The sequence below is a fragment of the Acomys russatus genome, chromosome 15 (genome assembly GCF_903995435.1).
Source record: "Acomys russatus chromosome 15, mAcoRus1.1, whole genome shotgun sequence".
NCBI lineage: Eukaryota > Metazoa > Chordata > Mammalia > Rodentia > Muridae > Acomys > Acomys russatus.
The window spans coordinates 62,494,411-62,516,207 of record NC_067151.1 but is presented as its reverse complement, the minus strand read 5'-3'; the positions used below and the strand labels follow the sequence as shown (position 1 = coordinate 62,516,207).

At 47.9% G+C, this 21,797-nt stretch overlaps 1 protein-coding gene across 1 annotated transcript in view; it reads right to left on the bottom strand.

The window, feature by feature from the left end:
* Positions 1-18,202: 18,202 nt before the first annotated feature.
* The window catches only part of Kcnn3 (potassium calcium-activated channel subfamily N member 3), a 144,402-nt gene continuing 140,807 nt past the window's right edge, over positions 18,203-21,797 (bottom strand). The window contains 1 exon segment of the mRNA XM_051157555.1: positions 18,203-19,051. Coding sequence (XP_051013512.1) covers positions 18,752-19,051 — 300 coding nt within the window. The 3' untranslated portion in view covers positions 18,203-18,751.

The following is a 21,797-nucleotide window of genomic DNA, read 5'->3' as shown; positions in this document are numbered from 1 at the left end:
AATAATAATAATAATAATAATAATAATAATAATAATAATAATAATAATAGCAATAATAATAACAACAATAATAAATTATCATTATTATTATTAATTTTTTTTTGCAGGTGGGGAGACTGAGTTTGGAGATGGTGTGGGGTATTGCCTACCCATGTCAGATCAAGACTTACGTGCTTCTTGATTCAGTACTGTCTCAGCAGGGTGCCCCTTCCTTCTGTGCCTCTTTCTCCTGAGAGTCCCTTGTTGCAAAACACTCCCCATCAAAGTTCCCCAGGATAAATCCCTGCACTTACCTCAACTGCTTACCTGTCATTTAGGGAGATGGCTTTTGCTTCTAAGGTCCAAATGACACCAAGGGACTCCAGGGTCAATGTTTCAGCTTTACCCTGTTACCCTGCTTCTGTAGACTACCTTCCTATGCCCTTCACACGCCCTTGTGTCCTCCTGTGCCCTGCTGCACTGGACCAAAGGCTGTGGAAACACTAAATATAGCAGACATAAAAAAGAGTGGCGAAGAACAGCCTCTGGTTTGCTGGGAAATGCTCCCTAAAGGCTCATGTGTTGAAGACTTCATTTCCGGGGCTGCAGCGTTCAGAGGCCCGTGGGTTATGGGAGGCCTGCCTTGGTCAAAGCATCTACCCACTGCTGGACTTAGGATAGACTGCGAGGCACTGTATATTGTAGGGACAAGGAGGAACGGAGGTGCAAGCAGACATGTACTTGCGGTGTAGATTTTGCTGTTTTTTTTTTTTTTTTTTTTAAATTCATTGTAAGTGAGTGCTTTATTTGCAGAAGAGGGCACCAGATCTCATTATAGATGGTTGTGAACCACCATGTGGTTATTGGGAATTGAACTCAGGACCTCTGGAAGAGTAGGCGGCGCTCTTAACCACTGAGCCATCTCTCCAGCTCTTGCTCTGGTTTTATTTTGTTTGTTTTAGTTTTTTAAAGCCAGCATCTCATTTAAGTCTACTGGTCTCAACTTTACCATGTAGCTGAGGCTGCCACTGAACTTCTGGGCCCTTCTTTCTCAGCCTCCCAAGCGCTGAGATTATAGGTGTGAGGCAACACACCTGGCCTTCAGGGTGTTTTGTTCCCAGAATCCCGCCCCATCCTACCTCTTACTCATTTCCCGCCACTTGTTCAGTTCTGCTAGAGGTTAATCATCTTTATTAGTCTTTCCAAAGGGTCAACACCAGGCTTTTAAAAATATTATAGAATATTTACTATTATATATCCTATAATACTATATAACATTAAAAAATTAATTATCTTAGCCGAGCAGTGGTGGCGCACGCCTTTAATCCCAGCATTTGGAAGGCAGAGGCAGGCGGATCACTGTGAGTTCGAGGCAAGCATGGTTTACAAAGCAAGTCCAGGACAGCCAAGGCTACACAGAGAAACCCTGTCTGGAAACACACACACACACACACACACACACACACACACACACACACTAATTATCTTTGCTCTTGTCTCTATGTGTTCATTTTATTTTTCACCCATGTTGGCCTTGAACTTGCTTTGTAGCCCAGGTTGTTTTCAAAATCAATGTAGTCCTCTTGCCTCATCCACTGAGTATAGGGATGGTAGGTGTGAGCCATATGCTTGGCTCCATCCTACTTTATTTAGGTTATTATGTTATTTATTTTAATTCCTTAAATTGTATTAAACTCATTTTGAAATGCAGTGTCTCATTAATGCTTTGGTTTTCATATTTTAAAATCTCCATTATGATTTATTCTTTGATTCAGGAATATTTATGCTTCTTAATTTCTGAAGGAATTCTTTCAGTTATAATTTTTGCTTGTTTGTTTGTTTTTCGAGACAGGGTCTCTCCGTGTAGCTCTGGCTGGCCTGGACTCAAACTCACAGAGAACCACCTGCCTCTGCCTCCCTGAGTGCTGGGATTACAGGTGTGGACCACTGTGCCTGGCTCAGTTACAATTTTTGTTTTCCTCGGATTTAGTATCTGTCACATTGTGGTCAGAAAATTTTGTTTGCATGGTCCGATTCCTTTAAAATAGACTGAAGTTGGTTGGTCCTTATGAACTACGAAGAGCGTGTGCTACCTATTTCATGATTGTTGAGCCATTTGGATGTTCTGTCCTTTCACAGTTTTTGTGTGCTTGACCTACCACGTACTCAGATGTTAAAAGGTAGCGCTATGGCTGCTTGACGCTTGTCTATGCTTTGCAGTGAGTCTATCCTTTTGTTCTGCATGCTTTGCATTTATTACCAAATGCCTATACACTGGCTGGGGAGTTTTCTAGATCAGTAAAGTGCTTGCCTTGCAAGCATGCAAACCTGAGTTTGAGACCCTAGAACCCAAGAGAGCGTGGGTTGTGGTGGCCACTTGTAATATAAGCACTTGAAGAAGCAGAGACAAATGATTCTCGGAGCCTTCTGGCTGGCCAACCTAGCCTATTTGGTGAGCACCAGGCCTGTGAGAGATCCTGTCTCAGAACCCAGATGCACAGCACGTGAGGAACAACAGCCAAGTTTGTCCTTTGGCCTCTACCAGCTTGCACATACATGTGTGTGTTAGATCATAAAGCAGGCCCCTAAATAGCTTCTGACAATGTCCTGTGTGACATCCCTGGCCCAACCCAGGCCAGATGATTCAGTAAATAGAAACCTAAATTCCTCAGATAGCTCATAATGTGGGCTTCTGGATGACAGGAAACCTACTACTTCCCTTCTTTGCCTCTCATGGTCAACTACCCTGGGCAAAGCGCATCTAGCTCCCGATTAACCCAAACAGCATGCATCGGCTCAAATATCGCCCCCTGCTGACTGTCATAGAAAGCCCACTAGCTTCTCGGAGTTGTGGTGCGCTCGTGGGCTCTCTCTCTCTCTCTCTCTCTCTCTCTCTCTCTCTCTCTCTCTCTCTCTCTCTCTCCTCTCTCCCCCTCCCCCCCTCCCTCCCTCCCTTCCTCCCTCCCTCCCTCTCTCTCTCTCTCTCTCTCTCTCTCTCTCTTTCTCCTCTTGTGAGCCAGTCCAGCAGTTTGTCCCTCCAGGAAACTGTTTTTCTACCCAAGGGGTGGTCTAGTTTGATGCTTTTGCTCTGCTTGCTTACAGTGTACACACACACACACACACACACACACACACACACACACACACACACACACACACACACAGTGCATTTAGAATTGTTATACTTTTGTTGTGAACCCTGTGCTTTTTACATTAAAATCTTTCCCCCACCTGCTTATTTATGTAACTGTGCTCACTTTCTTTGGATTAACATATAGTTGCAACTTTTAAAAGTGCTTTACAAGGCTGGAGAGATGCTCAGCAATGGGGAGCCCTGGCTTCTCCTCCTGAGCACGTGGGTCTAGCTCCCCAAACCTAAACGGCAGCTCACAACCACCTGTAGCTTTAGTCGCAGGTGATCAGGTGCTCTCTTCTGGTCTCTGATGGCGCTAGGTACGCAAGTCCTGTATAGATACGCCTGCAGGCAGGCAAAACACTCATACACATAAAACAAAAAACAAAACTGTAGTGCTTCTTCATTCTGTGTTTTAGACACATTCCTTTTCTCCCTCCCTCCCTCCCTCCTTCCCTCCTTCCTTCTTTCTTCCCATTTGAGGCAGGGTCTCTCCGGTATAGCCAAGCCTTCCCTAGAACGTGAGAAGCTCCTAGCCTAACCTAGCCTCTCCAGTTTTTATCCTTTTGTAATCACAGGCATGTGCCAGCACTCACCTACCTTTTATTTTCCTCCATTCCTTCTTCTTTCTTCTCTTCTCTCTCTCTCTCTCTCCTTCCCTCTTCCCTTCTCTTTCCTTCTTCTTCTTCCTCCCTCCTTCTTTTCCTTGCTCCCTACTTTCTCATCTCATTTTATAGCACAGGCTAGCTTTGAAGTCACACTGTAGCCCAGGCTGACCCCAATCTCATGATGATCTTCTTCCTGCTCAGCCTCCGGAATGCTAGGGCCACAGGAAAGCTGCAAGAAGTCTAGCTAGCTGTGCTGCCCAGGCTGGGCTTGATCTTCTGTGCTCAAACAAGCCACCTCACCTCAGCCCGTTGTGTGGCCGGGACTCCAAACATACAGTCCTGTTCCTGGCTTTCAGAACGTTTTCAGAATAGCTTAGGTTTATGGTGAGGGGTGTTATAGAGGCCACAGGTGAACATGCAGGCATACAGTTAAGTCCTGGGGTGGGCTGAGTGAGGGGGTTTCTATCTATGAGGCCAGAATACAGCACCCTCCCAGCAGGTGGGGGCTTTCATCAGCCAGGAAGCTTGCCACAGAAACCATCTCATAGACGTTTCCACAGATACTTCGTCATGTAGGCATGCTGGATTACTAATGCAGGCTCCAGCCTTGCTCCTTTTTTCAGAGTGGGAGTAGGCTGCTAATTAAGGCATGGCCTTTCTGGTGAGCAGCCCCCATCCTGGCGTTATCCAGGTGCTCAGCAAGGCACACCTTGTTTGAGTAAAAGACACTCTCACAGCCCAGGAAGTTCTCTAAAATTTTAGGGGCCTTGAGTCAGGAACCAGAGTCAAAGGCAAGCTAGCGGAAAAGAAGGCTGCGACAAGGGAGCGTGCAGCATTTAGGTTCTCAGCCAGGAGGCAGGGGCAGCAACCCGTTGGGACCTCTTCTGCTCCATAGGGTCCCCATGTCTCTCCTGTTCTTCCTCAATCTTTGATGGTTTGGGCTTCATCCTCATGCTCCACACGGGAGCACTTCCCTATGCCAGGCCCTCCCAAGCCTGAGGGACTTTCCGAAAGCTCCAGCTTTGATGAGGCACCCTGATGGTCTTCAGTTGGCTGTGGCCACCACAGATCAGGGAGCACGGGGTAGTAGGGGAGGAAGGAAGGTGAATTCACCAAAGGAAACTGCGTGCATTGCTGTCCAGAGGGTTGGGGGTAGCTGCTGTGGAGACAGCGAGTAAGTGTCCCTTGACGTTCTCAACCGTATGCTCAAAAACACAACAAAACACAATACAACAAAAAACAAAACAAAATAAACAAAAAAACACAACTGAAGATGCTGATCCCTCTAGTCTATATTTTGATCATGGGTGGTGAGCGTTTTCTTATTTGGACCGAAACCAAACAGAGTCCTCTGATGTCAAGTTTGTGAACCAAGCAAACGTTGCATTGTTTTTTTTTTGTTTTTTTGTTTTTTTTTCCTTTTTTACCTTTGGGCTTCCAGGAGACAGAACTGCATTTTAAGAGCTGCGATTAAGTGTAGCTTGTTTCTAGGGGCAGTGTGGGAGGGGAAACAGGTGTAAATGTCAAATTCAAGTTGCAAGAAGATGAAGTTAATCTGGGCTAATCTTATGCTGTTTGCAGTGGTGGTGACTACAACGGGGGTTAATAACCTTGACCACCATTAGCCCAATCTGGTGTGATGCTGGATAGACGCTTGGGTCATTTTTAATCATCTGATTTGGTGTTTCCTAGCTGGTAGGGGTTCTTGTAGTTTTCTGTGTATTACCTGTAAACTCCTTTAACTAACTTCTGAAAATGGCCAGCGCCTCTGGAATATAAAATCCATAGTGAACGAACCGAAGTCGTCACAATAATGCACACCATTGCTCTCCAGGGGGAGACTGAGTGCTCAGCCTCGGATGTGTGTGTCGGCAAGCAGGGCCTCTTCTCTTTAACACTATCAACAGCCAACTTCTGAGTAAGGATGAGGTTAAGGAGAAGTTGGTGAGGTCCTCTGTGAGTCTGGGCTTAATGGACCAGCTCAGAAGGCATCTTCCCAGCCAGGCGTGCTGGCACACATCTCTGCAAGGCAGAGGCAGGTGGATCCTGAACTAAGGCCTGTGCCCGCTATGTGGTCAACCCTCATTCCTCTCAGGACATGGCTTTTGTCTTGTTTCTTCTATTTCCCAGTGAATTTAGGGAAGTTATCCCTCCTGAGCTGTCATTTCCTATGGGAACGGTGACATGATGGTGACTTTTTATCGCCAACCTGATGGGATTTAGAATTACCTAGGTTACAAATTTATAGGATGTCTGGTGAAGGGTGCCTGTTCTAAAGAGGTTTTACTGAGTAGGGGTGGGGAAGGGGGGAAGAGCCATCCTAAATGTCCGTCATTCCACGGGCTGGGCTTCTGGACTGGATAGAAGTGGGTAAGTGACTTGGGCATCAGCATCCACTGCTCTCTGCTTCCTGGCTGTGGGTACAATGTGACCAGCCACTTCAAGGTCCTACCTTTCCCACCTTGATGGTCTGTGCTCATGAGCCAAAATAATCTATTTTGTCATAGCAATGGGGACCTAATACAGGTAGGAAAGGCTGCGAGCTGGCTGGCTGGACAGCCCGCCCCCCTCATCAGCGCACACATTTCAGGGCCAGCACCTTGTCGCGTCTTCTGTTTTATTTACGGGTATGAGTGTTTTTTGCCTATGTCTGCATATGTGTACCATGTGTGCGCCTGGTGCCCGCGGACCAAAAGAGGGTGTCAGATCCCCTGGAACTGGAGTTACAGATGGTTGTGAGCTGCTGCGTGGGTGCTGGTAACTGGACTGAGGTTCTCTGCAGGAGCAGCCAGTGCTCTCAGCTGCTAAGCCACCTCTCCAACTCCCTTTCCTCTTGTTGCTTTTGACAGACATACACATGAGCCTTTTCCTGGATGTTGAGGCCATATTTCTCCTCTCTTGAACTGTTCTTGTCTTGTTGACCTGCAGGAATCACTCTTGCCCTTGACCTCCTGGATGCTACAGTGATTGAATTGTCTGTTTGGAAGAACTGAGGTCACCTTTGCATTCTTTTTTTTTGAGACAGGGTTTCTCTGTGTAGCCTTGGCTGTCCTAGACTTGCTTCGTGGACCAGGCTGGCCTTGAACTCACAGCGATCCGCCTGCCTCTGCCTCCCGAGTGCTAGGATTAAAGGTGTGCGCCACCACACCCAGCTCACTTTTGCATTCTAATGCTCTGTTTTTCTAACACTTAATAATATTAATATAATAATGGCTCGATGAGTTTTTTTTAAAGATAAGAGACATAATTTTATTCATGGCTAGATGTAGTTTTATAAAGAGAAATGGGTGTAACAGCAGCTACACTTTTTCTGTTAAATTCAGCCCAAACCTGCGAGCATGGACAGTGTCAGTGTGTTATTTTTAATTTTAACTCCCTTTCCCTAATAAAAATCGCCAGTTTGGTCCTCCCCCAAACCTTATCCAGAAGTAAGGCCAAAGAAAGATATGGCTGTGCCAGCAGAAGCCGAGCAGCTAGACAGACAGCCACGGAGCCAGAATAACCTGGTGGCACTGGTCGCCTATGCAAACAGCACTTGAATGCAAATTAGTGCAGGGTTATGGGCCCAAGATTGAAAAGAAAGGGCTTAAGCTGTGGTCACCGTGTGACCTTTATAGCAACCTTGTCTCCCCTCCACAGCCCTCTTCTCCCAGCCTCTCAGCTGGGTGAAAGCAAAGCTCTCAGAATCGTGGGGACAGGCTGGGCACAGGCAGATGCGCTCATCAGCACCGGTTCCCACATGGCCAGTCCAGCTGACCCTCAGAAGCACAGGCAGGCCCCAAGCACCAGCCTAGATGTCCTCTTGGATCTACAGGGCTAAGGGACCGGCGTGGGTGTTTTCTAAAGCTCCTGAGGGGGTTCTACTGTGCAGCAAAGCCTCCTGCCTCTGCTCTGATGGATGGAGTCACTGCCTAGGGCAAATGCGAACATAGCTGTGCGTTTGTCTTTGGTGGCAGCTGGGTTAGATTGAAGCCCTTTCAAGTGGCATTGTGTTGGAGGGAGTGATCTGAGTCAATACTGCCATTAGCCAGGGTGGCCTTGGTCTTACTGTAAAAAGCAGTCTTTTCCAGGGGGTTGCTTTTCTTTCTTTCTTTCTTTCTCTTTCCTTCCTTTCTTCTCTCTCTCTCCTTCTTTCTCTTCCCTAAATTAAAAATTCCTCCTTTATTGTTTTTGTTTGTTTTATTTTTGTGGGGTTTTTGTTTTTGTTTTTTGTGTTTGTTTTGAGACAGGGTTTCTCTGTGTAGCCCTGACTGCCCTGGAACTCGGTCAGTGGACCGGGTTGGCCTTGAACTCTGCCTCCTGAGTGCTGGAATTAAAGGCATGTGCTGCCACCAGCTGGTTAAAATATTCCTGTGTAAGAGGCTGGGGAGACAGGAGAGAAGGCTCAGTGGTTAAAGGGCTACCAGAGCTTAAATACTCAGCGCACACATAAACTCTGGGTGAGCTTGGCACCCACCTATAAATTCTGTGCTCTTGGGAGGCAAAGACAAAGGAAGCTGGCTGGCCAGAGCAGCCGAAACAGCAAGTTCTGGGTTCCGCCGAAAGACCCCACCTCAGTAACTGGATAGCACGGAGAGACACTAAGGAAGTCTCTAGACACCAGCCTCATACCCACATTCCCGTGTGCACATGTATCACCCACACGTGTGCCCACACACTCATGAACAGGTGCATATATGTGTGCACACACATCAAAATGATTTTAGTGCTGAACATTTAGCTCCGGCACTCTGAAGACCTTAAGTTTGGGTGGTCTGTCTTTAAAAAAAAAAGTAGGAAAACAGTTGCTTAATATTTAGGGGTCTGTGTGCATGTTGTTTCCCTCCTGTTTATTCGATGCTGTCATATCACACCAGCATGTGCCATAGCACATGTGCACACGTGTTCCTCAGCTTCCATTCAGGAGTGAAGAAGGCCACAGACTAAGCCCCTCTGAGGTCCCACTCCCACTGTTTGCACAGAGAAGAAAATGTAGCCCCCACCATCCTCCAATACCCCCTTACCAACACCACATACATAGTCTGATGCCCTAGGCTGTTAACAGGAACCCCGAGTCTTACCCATCACTAGCTGCAGGGGGAACTCAGTCCATGCACTCCCAGGTGTTCAGGTTACCTGGCCCGGTTAACTCCTCGTCTCGGCGAGTCACTTGGTGCCCAGCTTTCTGTGGCTCCATTTTTTCATGGGGATAATGGGCATAATATTTGGCATCCTTTCTCCCAGGGAGACAGTTTCTTGACTCCCGGGGTCCTTATATGAAAATGTTACTGATTATAAACATAAGTAATGCTTGCTTAGTGATCATGGAGTCAGAAAATACACTTGCTTGTAGGGAGTTTTTAGAAGAGACCTCTTAGGAACAAGCAATAGAAATATGGATGATTTCATGAAAACAAATTTTTGGTCTAAACCCTAGAAAAATTTCCAAATATCAAGTCATCTTTGTGAAAGCACCTAAGTCACATGAGAATGATAAGTTTCTATCTAGAGCTCTGAAAATTTTATAGGAAGGAAAAGGGGTTCAGGGTATGACCTCAGCAACTCGGTTTCCCATGAATAAATATCTGGGTTCCCTGGCCTGTCTAGCAACAATCCTTTGTATGTGTCTGCAGCCTGGAGCTGCTTGACATGGTTATCATTCAGGCTCCCAGATGCATGGCAGGGTCTTCCTGTTAACACCAAGTGCATGTGGCCACGTGTAACCACAGACGGAATTTCAAAGAGGCACGTTGCCTTTGTGACTGCAGGACCTGGACTCTCTCCCTCAACCCTGGCTGCCACCTGAGTGTCGCCACAGGCTGCGAGACAGATTTAACTGGTTTGAAGAAGTACACAAGGCATCCTTCAGCTTGTGAGCAGAGCCCTGGGAACCAGAGAAGCCCTCTGCAGCTTTTGATCCTATCTTTCAAAGAGGTGGGGGCCGAGGCTCGGGCTGGGCACATCGCTGATCAGGTGGGGGCCGAGGCTCGGGCTGGGCGCATCACTGATCAGGTGGGGGCCGAAGCTTGGGCTGGGTGCATCACTGATCAGGTGGGGGCCGAGGCACAGGCTGGGGCGCATCACTGATCAGGTGGGGGCCGAGGCACAGGCTGGGGCGCATCACTGATCAGGTGGGGGCCGAGGCTCGGGCTGGGCGCATCACTGATCAGGTGGGGGCCGAAGCTTGGGCTGGGTGCATCACTGATCAGGTGGGGGCCGAGGCTCGGGCTGGGCGCATCACTGATCAGGTGGGGGCTGAGGCACAGGCTGGGGCGCATCACTGATCAGGTGGGGGCTAGGCGCATTGCTGTGGGAAGGCAGGGCTCAGGGAGCTCCAGAGCGCTTGCTAGGGGCCTTCTGCCAGCTGCTCAAAACTGAGGCATCCTCCTGGACCAGGAGGAGGGGCTCCCTGTCAACTTTCACTGGTAGGTCAGGAGCTATGTTAACCACAAGTCTGAGCCCCATCCCCTGTAAGAGAGAGTCTGCCTTTTTCCCGGACAGAAAGAACAACGCCAACCAAACCTTGTTGCCATGTGAGGATAAGGTCCTTCTGACTCAGATATGTGAATAGATAGGTGCCCTGGGGCTGGAGAGGTGGTCAGAGGTTAAGAGAGCTAACTGCTCTTCCAGTGGTCCTGAGTTCAATTCCTGGCAACCACATGGTAGCTCACAACCATCTACTGGCCTCTTCTGGTGTGCAGGTGTACATGCCAGCAGAGCACTGTATACATAATAAATAAAATAAATCTTTAAAACAACAACAACAAAAAAAGTAGGTGCCCAACTGAACAAAAATCTTAGAGTTGCATTGTAGAGATCACAGACATCAATTCTAATGTATGTCACAAGTCCCTTCACCCTTTCTTATTTGTACACTTCCCTCAAGGAAAACAGTCACCGAAACAGAAAAATATTTCTCAAATGGAAATTAGTTTTTTCTTTGGTGATTTATGAAAGTTTGCCACAATTTCATTCAAAGCTTTCAGGCGTTTGCTTTTTTTTTTTTAATCTTTTAATATCCTTTACCTTTTTAATAAAAAGTAAAAAACAAAGAAAAAATACATCCACGTCCTGATTAGAACCTTTCTATGTAAAGATCTCACTAAACAAATAAACATAGGACCAAACAAAATAAGCTGTGAATAGCAATATGATATATTATGAAGCATTTATATATGTATGTATATATTATATATGAATGTGCAGGTATATGTGTGTGCACCTATGTATGTATAAATATGTAAATATTTGCCTACATACACATCACACACACATACATATTTATACTGACCTCTTTAGATTGAAGTCCAAGGCACTTTTTACAATGAACAGGTTAAAGCCATTAATTTAGAACATAACTGTTTCTGGGTACATATCAATTTAGGGTGCCAGTATCAGAATTCACATCTCTCCTTGCCCACCTTGCTTGATGCAATGACCAGGAGAATACTCTTAGGAGATCAGGAATGTGTCTGAATGGCTGAACTGAGTTCTTTTTCTAGTCCCCAAGAGGAGAGTCCTCACTGGGAGGTGCTGGCTTCCTCATGCAGGGACAGGGACCAAGGCTGTCCCCCTTCTGCAGTGTGCTGAGGAGAGACTCAGGAGCCTTCTATCCAGGGACTTGTCCATGGTGCTACCAATACTCTGAGGACCCACAACCATAGGCTAAAAGGAGGCTTTGGGGTGGCTCAAGGCTGTGACTTGGGAATTTTTCACATGGGAGCAGAGAAAGGCCACCTCCTATGACGTCACAGTTCCTGTATATCATTTAAACCGTGAAATACCAAATGGAACTTTGAGATGCACCCATCTTTATCCTTACATTTATATAAACCCATCTTTATTATTATTTTTTAAACAATCCTATAAGACTTGCCTATCATCAGACAATTCGGTAACTGCGGTTTGAGGAAAAAATCGCTGACATTTTGAATAACTGGCTACCACTACAGTGTGGGGAGGCCAGCACTTCTCCATCCTGGCTGTATACAGATCACCAGGGGCTCCAGTTAATGCCAATTGTGATAAAGCAGGCTTGGCCTGGGGCCTGGGGATCTGTTTCTAACCGGTGTAAGGGGGATACGAGTGCTGCCGGCCTGCACTTCTCACCTGGAGTAGCAAGGATTAGCATATGGCTACACACATGAATTATTGCCCAGAGCCTGTTTCCTCCAAACCTGGGTTTGAGTTAGTTTCCTCGACTGCAGATGAGTTACAGCTTTGATGGGGAAAGGCCAGAATATACATGTTCTCTGTACATGTAAACATCTTAGCTGGTCTACAAAGCGTTACAGGAAAACGCCGAAATAGACAGCTCCATTTTGAGCAAGAGATGTATTAAGAAACAAATCAATGTCTCTCAGTCAATTACCAAATTGAGAGTTAGCTCATTTCCATTATCCAGTGAGTAAGCAATGTACTAAAAACAGGTGCCCTGGAGTTCTGATGGCTTTAATGGGGCTCAGCCTAGCATATAACTAACTGAGGGGTAACGCAATGCCGAGAGAAATAAACATGACTTGTGCACACAGAGAGCCCCAGCTGCTCTAGCCGACTGAAACTGGACATTGAGATATTTTGTCTGTCTTCGGCATGTCTAATAGGAGCCACGGCGGCCCGAGCCTTACCTAGGCTGAAGTTCAGGGAAACTCTTTCCCAGGGCAGCACCTGTGGTTTCGCATGATCTGTGGATCTGTGTGCATTCCCAGAGGTTGTGGGGGCCGGGGGTGGGGGGAGGAGGGCGGGGAAGAGGCAGGCAGGTGACTCTCCCTTGATGCTACTTGGTCTGCACCTCTCCAGGGTTATGCGGAAGTGACGCCAGGAGGCAAGATCCTCACCCGGCGATGTGCAGGCTTAGGGAAGGCGTCCTTCGCCCACCGTGACATAGGCCAGGGCCCTGGCAATTCAATGGAAGGAAGTCTGCAGCCCTACCCATGTGCCTCGGGTGCTGTACTGAGAAGAAGGAGGGGGTGGGGTTTCAGGAGGGGAGATCGGATGTTCAGACCCACCGGCACCGATGAGCGGACTGCAAGAACCTTGACCCCCGCCCTCCTCCAGACTGGCAATTCAGAGAAGTGCACCTGCACCCCCAGTTCTCACTGGGGCCTGCCTGGAGAGAATTCTTATACAGGGAAACCCAACTTTAGAGTTTTGAGTATTTTGAGGCAAAGTAAACAAGATTCTTTTTTTAAATGCCCAATTCTGATATTGCCCGAGGAAAGCTGGTTGGCTGCGCCTGAGGCAAAAAAAAATTTACAGAATGGGCCCTTTGTATTTACACAGAAAGAGTCTACGCTTTTACTAAACTCACTGACAGCTACTGAAGGAGTGATGGCTTTAAAAATCGCTTCTGAAATGGCTTGATAGAATCTAGGGTAGAATTATTCTTGTATGATCACCTCTGGGCTATTTTTGTCTCTACTTGTCAGTCTTGGAGAATGAGAATATGGCCGTCCATCCAGTGTGCTGTGGAACCAGGACCCTGGGTCTGGGAGTCAGGCAACCACTAACAGTGATGTGTACTCAGAAACAGTCACCAGGGAGGCAGGCTGTCACTCAACCCGCTAGAGACTAGCTTGATACAAAATGTTAATCGAAAGTTACAATATATTTTATAATATAGCAATATATTTCATATTTAAAATAAACTGTTATGCTTTCTCCTATCATTAAAAAATAGCAAGCAGTACAGAGGCAAGATGCAAATTCATACTGAAGCCCATCTGGCTTGGAATATAGACACTCCCATTTCTGAGTTTGCTATGAAAACGGTTCTTCCATCAGCATCCTAAAGCTCGCATTTGTTGTCCTCTTGTGGCCAGCACAGAATGGAGAGTCTGGGACTAAATCGGTCGCGTCGTTGCGCCATTAAACACCATGTATGATGAAGGTGGATCTGCTCTGACTGGGATCCAAAAACTGACATAGCAAGAGAGTGTCGTTTAGCCCCACCCTCCCTCTGGGAAGCTGGATGTCGGCTGTTCCAGTCAGATTCGTTTTGTATTTGCCACTGTTCTTATGTGTTTTTTTTTTTTTTTTTTTTTTTTTTTTTTTTTGCCAGAAATGTCAGCATCTCTTTGGGATCTTAACTAGAGGTTGGTATTGAATTTTGTGCTTTTCCTCCACCAGCTTGATTGGTCACAAGGTCTCTCGTCAGCCCGGGCCCTAGGTTACAGCTTCCAGAATACGTTTCTCGGTGTGTAAACAACTGTTGCAGGGCGCGTGGCACCTGGTTCGGAGGTTGTCGGTTGAAGAGTTGACAATGTTGTCCTGTGGGAACTCCAGCTTATGTTTGGGTGTTTCCAGTAATGGCATAAGACAAAAAAGATCACAGTTACATCCCCCTCCCCCTTCCGTGGTTGCCTATAGGCCGCTGCGCAGGACACTTGTTCATCAGCTGTCGCCTATTTCAACAAAAATCTATATATTCCTTGTCTGGTAGAGTTTACTGTCAGTGACTACTCATGCAGCCTGGCGCAAGCTTCCTTTTACCACAGAGGCAGACGCTATTGCTACCTGCTCCATCCCACCCCCCCCCCCGCACCCATCTTAGGGCTAGCTAATAATCCCATTTTCCAAATGTTTGCTTTGGCAGTAGTGGGGAAGGAAGAGACAGTGTCCAAGGCTGATCAAGCCGACTGGCTACACAGGGAGAAGGAACTGCTCATGTCTGCCAGGAAGCCTCCAGATCACTAACAGACTGAAACCAAAGACCATGAAGTCAACAGGGACAGCAAGACGACCCACGGATGGAACCTTAGTCTGCTCTGGCGGCTTTGGGCAAAGTAGAGAGACTGCATGAAGTGGGGACCTCTTGGAGCATTTAAAAGCAGTAGCTTAGGGATCTGTAACCTGCTGGTAGTGCAGTGGCGTCACAGTGTCTCAGCTGAGTTTCTCTAGCAGCAGCCACGCTGTCTGTTTTGAGATGAAACACTGACTCTTAATTTGGGGTGCACTGTCATACGCTGGAGGAGGGGGGCTTCCAGAACTATGTGCAGACCTCGCATTTCTCCCTGCAAATCACTCCCTATCTGATGTGCAGTAATTACTTTTATGGTAACTTATCACTACATTCAAATGTTATATCTAAGCATGGACTAGCCAGTCAGTCAAGGCTGCAGTGCTAACAATCCTGCTTTCACTTTGTCCTTTACTGAGTTACTTTGAACTTAATGGTAACTCATCTTCACCTTTAAATACACACAAGTGGAGCCGGGTGGTGGTGGCGCACACCTTTAATCCCAGCACTTGGGAGGCAGAGGCAGGTGGATCACTGTGAGTTCAAGGCCAGCCTGGTATACAAAGCAAGTCCAGGGCAGCCAGGGATCCACAGAGAAACCGTCTTGAAAAAAATTAAAATTAAAATTAAAATTAAATAGCCACAAGCTGAGATGTATTGGCCGGATGTGTGACTCCAGTCTCTCATGTTCTACCTGTTGTGATTTTGTCTCACCAGTGTTCTTCTTTGCAAGAAAATTACTGCAAAGTGAAGGAGGCGGGCGGGGAATCCCCCAAACACATCAAAATCATTATTATTATTTTTCAATACTATTGCTGTTCCTTCTTGGCCTTTAACCACCCACTCAGTCCCAGAGGACGAACTTTCACGTACAATTTCTACATGTTCTAATTTACAAGGCTGCTGTTCTAGGACTGGACCCTGCTGGGGGTGGGGGGGGCCGGTCACAGTGGCTGGTGACTCACGGCTATGCCCCTGCCATTCTTTCAGATCACGTCTAGAGACATGATGTCATGGAGTTATACATTACAAAGGTGGTAAGGATGGCTCACAGACACTTCATGACCATTTATTGATGATGACCACACATGTGGCCTTTGAGCCAACGGTGCAGGATTTTTTTTTTTTTTACTTCAATCTAAGGAGGAACGGGCTTCTAGTCGGGTGAATTACCAACTGATGCTATGTCCTGGAATCCCACTGAGCTCAGTGGTCTTAGAGTTATCACAGTACATCCTGACTTCACAGTACAAGAAGCTATAATATGGCTTAAGTAATGAGGGGGTGGCTTCTATATTTTTAATTCAAGTGTCCAGATATTTGGGGGAAACACTGGAGTGTTTCTGTCTGCTACTGCATTCCTGGAAAGGTGCTGGGAAGCCCTCTGCCCTTGGTCAGCCTCCCAGGAGTGGGCGGAATTCAACCAGCTCAGGGCTAGAGTGGAATTACAGTAATTCATGGTTTTAAATTGTAGCCCAGTCTTGAGACTCAGACTTCTCTCACTACCACATAGCCTTAGAATCCACTCCCCCATCTGACTGAGATGCTCGGGGGAAGCGGAATCAGCCAAGGGATACAGGAATATGCCTGGGTGAGCTGTAACCAGGATCCTCTAGGCCTGGGTCATCGAAAGTTGATTATATTTGCAAGAGAATTATTACTTCCCTCATGAAGCTGAAACACTAGCACAGAGAAACAGCGGTTCATTTACCCTTACAGAGCCAACCTTCAGGTCCTGTCACATTTTTTCCCCCCAAGGTATATCCTTTTGCTAGAGATAAAACCACACATGACTATGGCACTACCAATGGACCAGGCCACCCTGCAAATGCCCACATGTCTCTCCAGCGCTGGTGGTAACCTCCTGGAAACAACTCCAGCCATCCTCTTGTCTAGCATTGCCAGCTTGGTCTTCGGGGTTTACTTAACAAGAATATCAACAGATTTTAGTCTATGTCCAGACCGGGATGGAGCCAGGGCAGGAGAAGCAATGGGATCCCGCATGTCATTTGTGTGAAATGGAGACTGTATCCCCAGATGTGCCATTGCTTATGGACACACAGCAAGGGATCACAGCAGGACTTAAAGGGAGAGAGAGAGAGCAGGGGGCAACAGTTGAAGTGGGCCCATCCGTCGCCTTCATCTTGTGAGATGCAAACCAGTGCCACAAAGAAGGTACACGCCTATTTTGTGTGCGTCTATATCTGCCTGTAGGTGTGGTTAAACTGAAAACTGGAATATCATTCTTGGGATAAAAATAATCTTTCAGATAATTAATAATTAAAAGAACAAGTAAAAAAGAATTAAACGCTAACGACCAATGTGGCCTCTCTGGTGTGCAAAATAGCTAACGAAAATGCTCAAGGGAGTGATCAAGACAGGCCATTAAGAACACAGGCCATTAAGACAACAGCAGCAGGCTGGGGTGTGGTTGAGTGGAAATAGCACTTGTTTAACATGTATGAAGCCGCAGGGCTGGTCTCTAGCACTGCAAAACAAAACACGAGACAGCAACAGCGAGACAGCAACACAAACAAGAGGTTTAGCAAAACAAACAAACAAACAAACCAAAGAGTAGCCTCCATGCCACAGTTGTCTCCCTGGCTGTTCAGCAATTCCCTATCCTGGGAGGACCAGGCCCAGGACTGCACAAGAAAAACCCGCACAGGAAGGTGGTGCCTCCAAGGTGGCCGCGATAGCCTCTCACAGGGCTATTTTCACAGATAACGTCCTCTTGTCCTGCCACTATTCCATATACACAATTCATACAAGCAGAAACCAAAGATCTCTGAATGGGAGAAGTGATAAGTGACTCAGCAGCTTTCACACAACAGCCGTGTGTGTGGTCAGATCATGGAGCAATGAGAAGAACAAACAAACAAACAAGCAACGAAACAAAACAAAACAGCATGCGAGCGCCTGTCCTTATCCTGGATCTGGCTTTTCTGGCGTCTCTTGGAGTTTGAGATTCAATGGAGTAGACTTTGCCCCAAGATGAACGTGGTACAATAGAAACAGGCTTCTAGCAAATGCGTCTTCTCATTTTACACACAAGTTTCCCTGGGGCTCCTTGTGTTCTCACAGTGTTTCATTTTGAGGTGACTTCAGGTAAGGTAGAAGGGACCACGGGAGCCACTCTCTACCCTTCTCCTCCCGACTCAGCTGGGGGGGACGGGGGCGGGCACTGACCCTTCCCCACTCCTACGTCTCAGGCTGGAGCCTGCTGCTAGGTGAAGATGCCTCAGCGGAGGCCCAGACCATGGTTCTGTTCACTACAGTGACACTGGGCACACTTGCCCCCTCGTCTCCCACACACAGATACCTGGTGACTCAGGGTCCACAGGCATACAGCTTACCTGCCAGAAGAAAACTTCAAAAGCTATTTGTTTGTTTGTTTGTTTTTAAAATCTGCTTATCCCTCCAGGATGCCAACAGTTTGGGGTTGGCATACACTTGAATCAGGCAGGATGCACGCCCAGGGCACTGTGAAGGAGAGATCTGCATCTCCAGTGAAGCCCAAGATAGGCCCATACCTGCTGGCTAACTTCCTCAATTAGGCACACCCCAAACTTCATCTCAATGCAGATTTAGAGCTTGCTTACTATGTGCAAGGCAAGGTAGCAGGTCCCTTTCATCTGGGCTCAGCTCAAACAAACAAACAAACAAACAAACAAAGGGCCTGTACTGGACATCTGTATGTGTATGTATATCAGATATTATTACTGGATGGAAAATCTGGCTTTTTATTAGTCTATGTCGCCCCCTCCCCAAGTCTAATTTGGATGTGTCCATTTCGGAAAGTTCCAGGCATCTCTCTTTTACTTTTATCACCCAGAGGCTTCCTTAGACAAAAAGACGGAGAGAGGTGTGCTGAGGTCCCAAGGCAGCCAGGATCCCATTCCCCAAACCAGGCACCACCCTTGCCCGACGCACCCCACTTTGGCTGGCTTCACTCTCACCTGCTTCAGGGTGGCTGCCCCTCCCCCCACTTCCCTGTGAAAACCTGAGATTGAGCAGGGATCTCTCTGTTCTCCGCCACCTGTGCAGCAAGGGCCCTGACAGAGGCGTCGCTTCCTGTCACCTCCTCTTCCAGCTCCCAAGTAGAGGCACCTAAACAGAGATTAGATTTCTGGTTTCAAGGCATATCGAACAAAGCACGCTGAAAGAACGTGAGTTAGCTCCTCAGCTTCGGGTCTCTCTTCTTTCCGTTCCCTGGTCTGAACCGGTCCAGTCCTCGGCAGCAAAGCGACCAGGAGAGAGTTGATTTGCATCTTAAGACCTATGGGTAATGCTTCTGGAGTGGGGAAGTTTTATTTAGCAACTGCTCGAACTTGTGTACGGGGTTGGGAAGGAGGTGGAGCTGATCCCGATTGGGCTGTCACCCGGAGGCGGCAGGTGGCTAGTTCCCACTGCCACACTGATGCCCCGGGCCTCCACGAAGGCAGTGAGCAGCTGCTGCTGCTGCTGGCGCAGGGTGTCTGCGATGAGCAGGGGCAGGGAATTGAAGCTGGCCGTGAGGTGCTCCAGCTTGGACTCCAGGCTGCTGATCTGCTTTTCCAAGTCTTCGCTGCGGTCATTGAGCTCCGTGATTAAGTCATACATGACGTTCTGCATCTGGGGGGAGACATGGTGGGAGACAGAAAGGAGACCATCACCACAGGGAAGTCTGCCGTGGGAAGACAAGAAGGCAACCCCCTTGCGGCAGGAGCCACCTCCGCTCCAGCTGTGTCACCACAGGAGAACTCCAGAACTTTTCAGATTGACAGGCTGAGGTGGGCACTTTTTTTTCCTCCCTTCTTCTTCTTCTTTTTTTTAATCATGCAACAAAACCTTTATTAATATTTTTAACAGAGGTTCAGCTATTATTGAAACTTTTAATTTCTAAACTTAAATTGGGGCAAATGGCTAGAGTGTAGAGTGATGCCATCACTGCCCACTGGAAATGTAGACTTAAGGACCGGGTATCAGTGACCAATTTTATAATTTGTTTCATTTTGTTCTTTTGAGACAGAGCCTCACTGTGTAACCCTGGATAGCCTGGAACTCAGTATGTAGACCCAGCTGGCCTTGAACTCACAGAAGTCTGCCTGCTCAGCTTCCTGAGTGCTGGGATTAAAGGTGTGCACCACCTTACCCAACTCAGTTATCAGTTTTAAGCGGCAAATATACGTGGAAGAAAGGAAATGTTCCTTTTTTCTTCAATGGACTACCACTCTAAATGGTACTCAGATTCATACAGAGTGCTGACATCTAATGACTCAAGAGAAGACGCTGAGGTCCGGGCGGGGAGGGGATGGCGAATGCCGTGGACTCATAATTAATAAGTCGAGGTTCAAGTGCAGGCCTTCGGCTCTCTGGCAGGCCACTTAACCTCTCCTACCCCAGCATCCTAATAAAACTGGAGTTAATAACGACACATAGTTATGAGATTGCATCCCCTCCCCCACCTCTTTCTATCCAGCAGCCAGAATATAAAATGTAATTAGTGCCTCAGCCATGATCCTGGACCAGAACAGGCTGCCCTGCAGCCATCCATCTGCTCTTCGGTCTGGAACGGGTTGTCCCACCTGCCTGAGGTCTTGGTTGATTCCCTAACTCCTGACTCCTCTGAGAAGTCATGCCTCCAACCCTGCCTGGCAAATGCTGCCTTGAGGGCACTCCTGATGCCTCCTGCCCCCCCCCCCCCACTGTCACACAGTGCTCTTGGGTCCCACTTGCTACCAGAGCTCCCTGCACAAACACCCTGTGGCCTGTGTGCTGGCTGCAGAACCGTAGACAATATACAGCAGCTGATTGGTGAGCGCCATGAATGCTGGTTCCCAGAGGTAAAGAGGTTCTGATGACCGCCGTGCCCATCTGAGGTCGGTGGGTGGGTGGCGTATGAAAACGTCTGTGGGATACGATATGCCAGTGACACCTTAATCTCATTTCACTCAGCATGCCTCTAGGACAGTGGTTCTCAACCTGTGGGTCGTGACCCCTTTGAGGACGACATATCAGAGATATTTACATAATGATTCATAACAGTAGCCAAATTACAGTGTGAGAGAGGCAATGAAATGCATTTTGTGTTGCGGGCGGAAACCACATAAGGGTCGCAGCATCAGGAAGGTTGAGAGCCTCTGCTCTAGGAGGATGTGGAGGCCACAGTGACCAGAAGAGCATGAGGCAGGATGAGAGCGAAACAGAGGATAGGGGGCAGGGAGCAGAGCACACAGGTGGCCGCAGAAGGGGTGGTGGTGAAACCACAAGAGCGCCCCAGCCCCCTGCCTGCAGCCGGAATTTTGGAGGAACATGTCTGAAGACAGCTCCTCTCCAGTCAGCTCTGCCTTCCCAGGGAAAGGGTGACCTGGGAAATCAAGTGCCTCATCACAGGGCACAATTCCCTCAGAATGGATGAAGCACAGGGGCACCCTGAGGGGCTCCAGCGTGTGACTGGGTGGTGGTCATCTTGCTCCTCTGGGTTCCTTATCTGTGTTCGTCATCAGCACCGCCATTTTTGAAACCTCCACAGCTCACCAAGTGGGTTTACAGTTCCTATCTCCTCAGATGGTGGGAATGGTTTTTACAGTCCAGTTGAAGAAACTGAAAGCATCGGGTAAAGGGGTCAAAGCTCTGTACCTGACATGGCACCTGTTTGATACAGAAAATGCCACTGGGAGGTCGCATTCTTAATCTAGGGAGGAGCAAAGCGCAGAGACAGGGAGGTGGGTGGGTTTAGGGGGGTGCAGGGGGGAGGCAGGAGGTGAAGCACAAAGGGAAAAGGAACATGCAGCCGGCCATCACAATGCTTTCCTTCCCTTGCCAGTGCTTTGCCAACAGGGCACTAAAGGGACAGAGACCGACGTAAAATACACGTGACTGCCGCTAGATTCTGGGCTGGTCCCGTGAGAGGAAAAAGACAAAGACTGGATGGATGGAAATCAGGGTCTGCCCCGCCCCCGTCCTCGTGCACCCCCTGTCCTTGTGCACCCCCGCCCCCGTCCTTGTGCACACCCCATGATTGCTCTGCACACTCTTTCTTCCTGCAGACTTCACTTCCCAGTGATATATGGCTTTATTTTCCAACCCAAGGCAGGAGTGTCTTTCTGACGCACTGTGCGTGCGTGTGTGTGTGTGTGTGTGTGTGTGTGTTTTGCATGCATGGGAGTCTGTAGGTGCCAGTACATGGGTGCAAGCATGTGGAGGCCAGAGGAGGAGGATATAGCGTATTTTTCTCTACTGTTCCCAGCCTTAGTCCCTTGAAAACAGGGCCTCTCGGTGAACTAGAAACTGCTGTCTCGGCTAAGTCGGCTGGCCATCCAAGTTTACCTTTTCTGCTCATCAATGCTGAAGTTATAGCTCTGCCTGGCTATCAGTG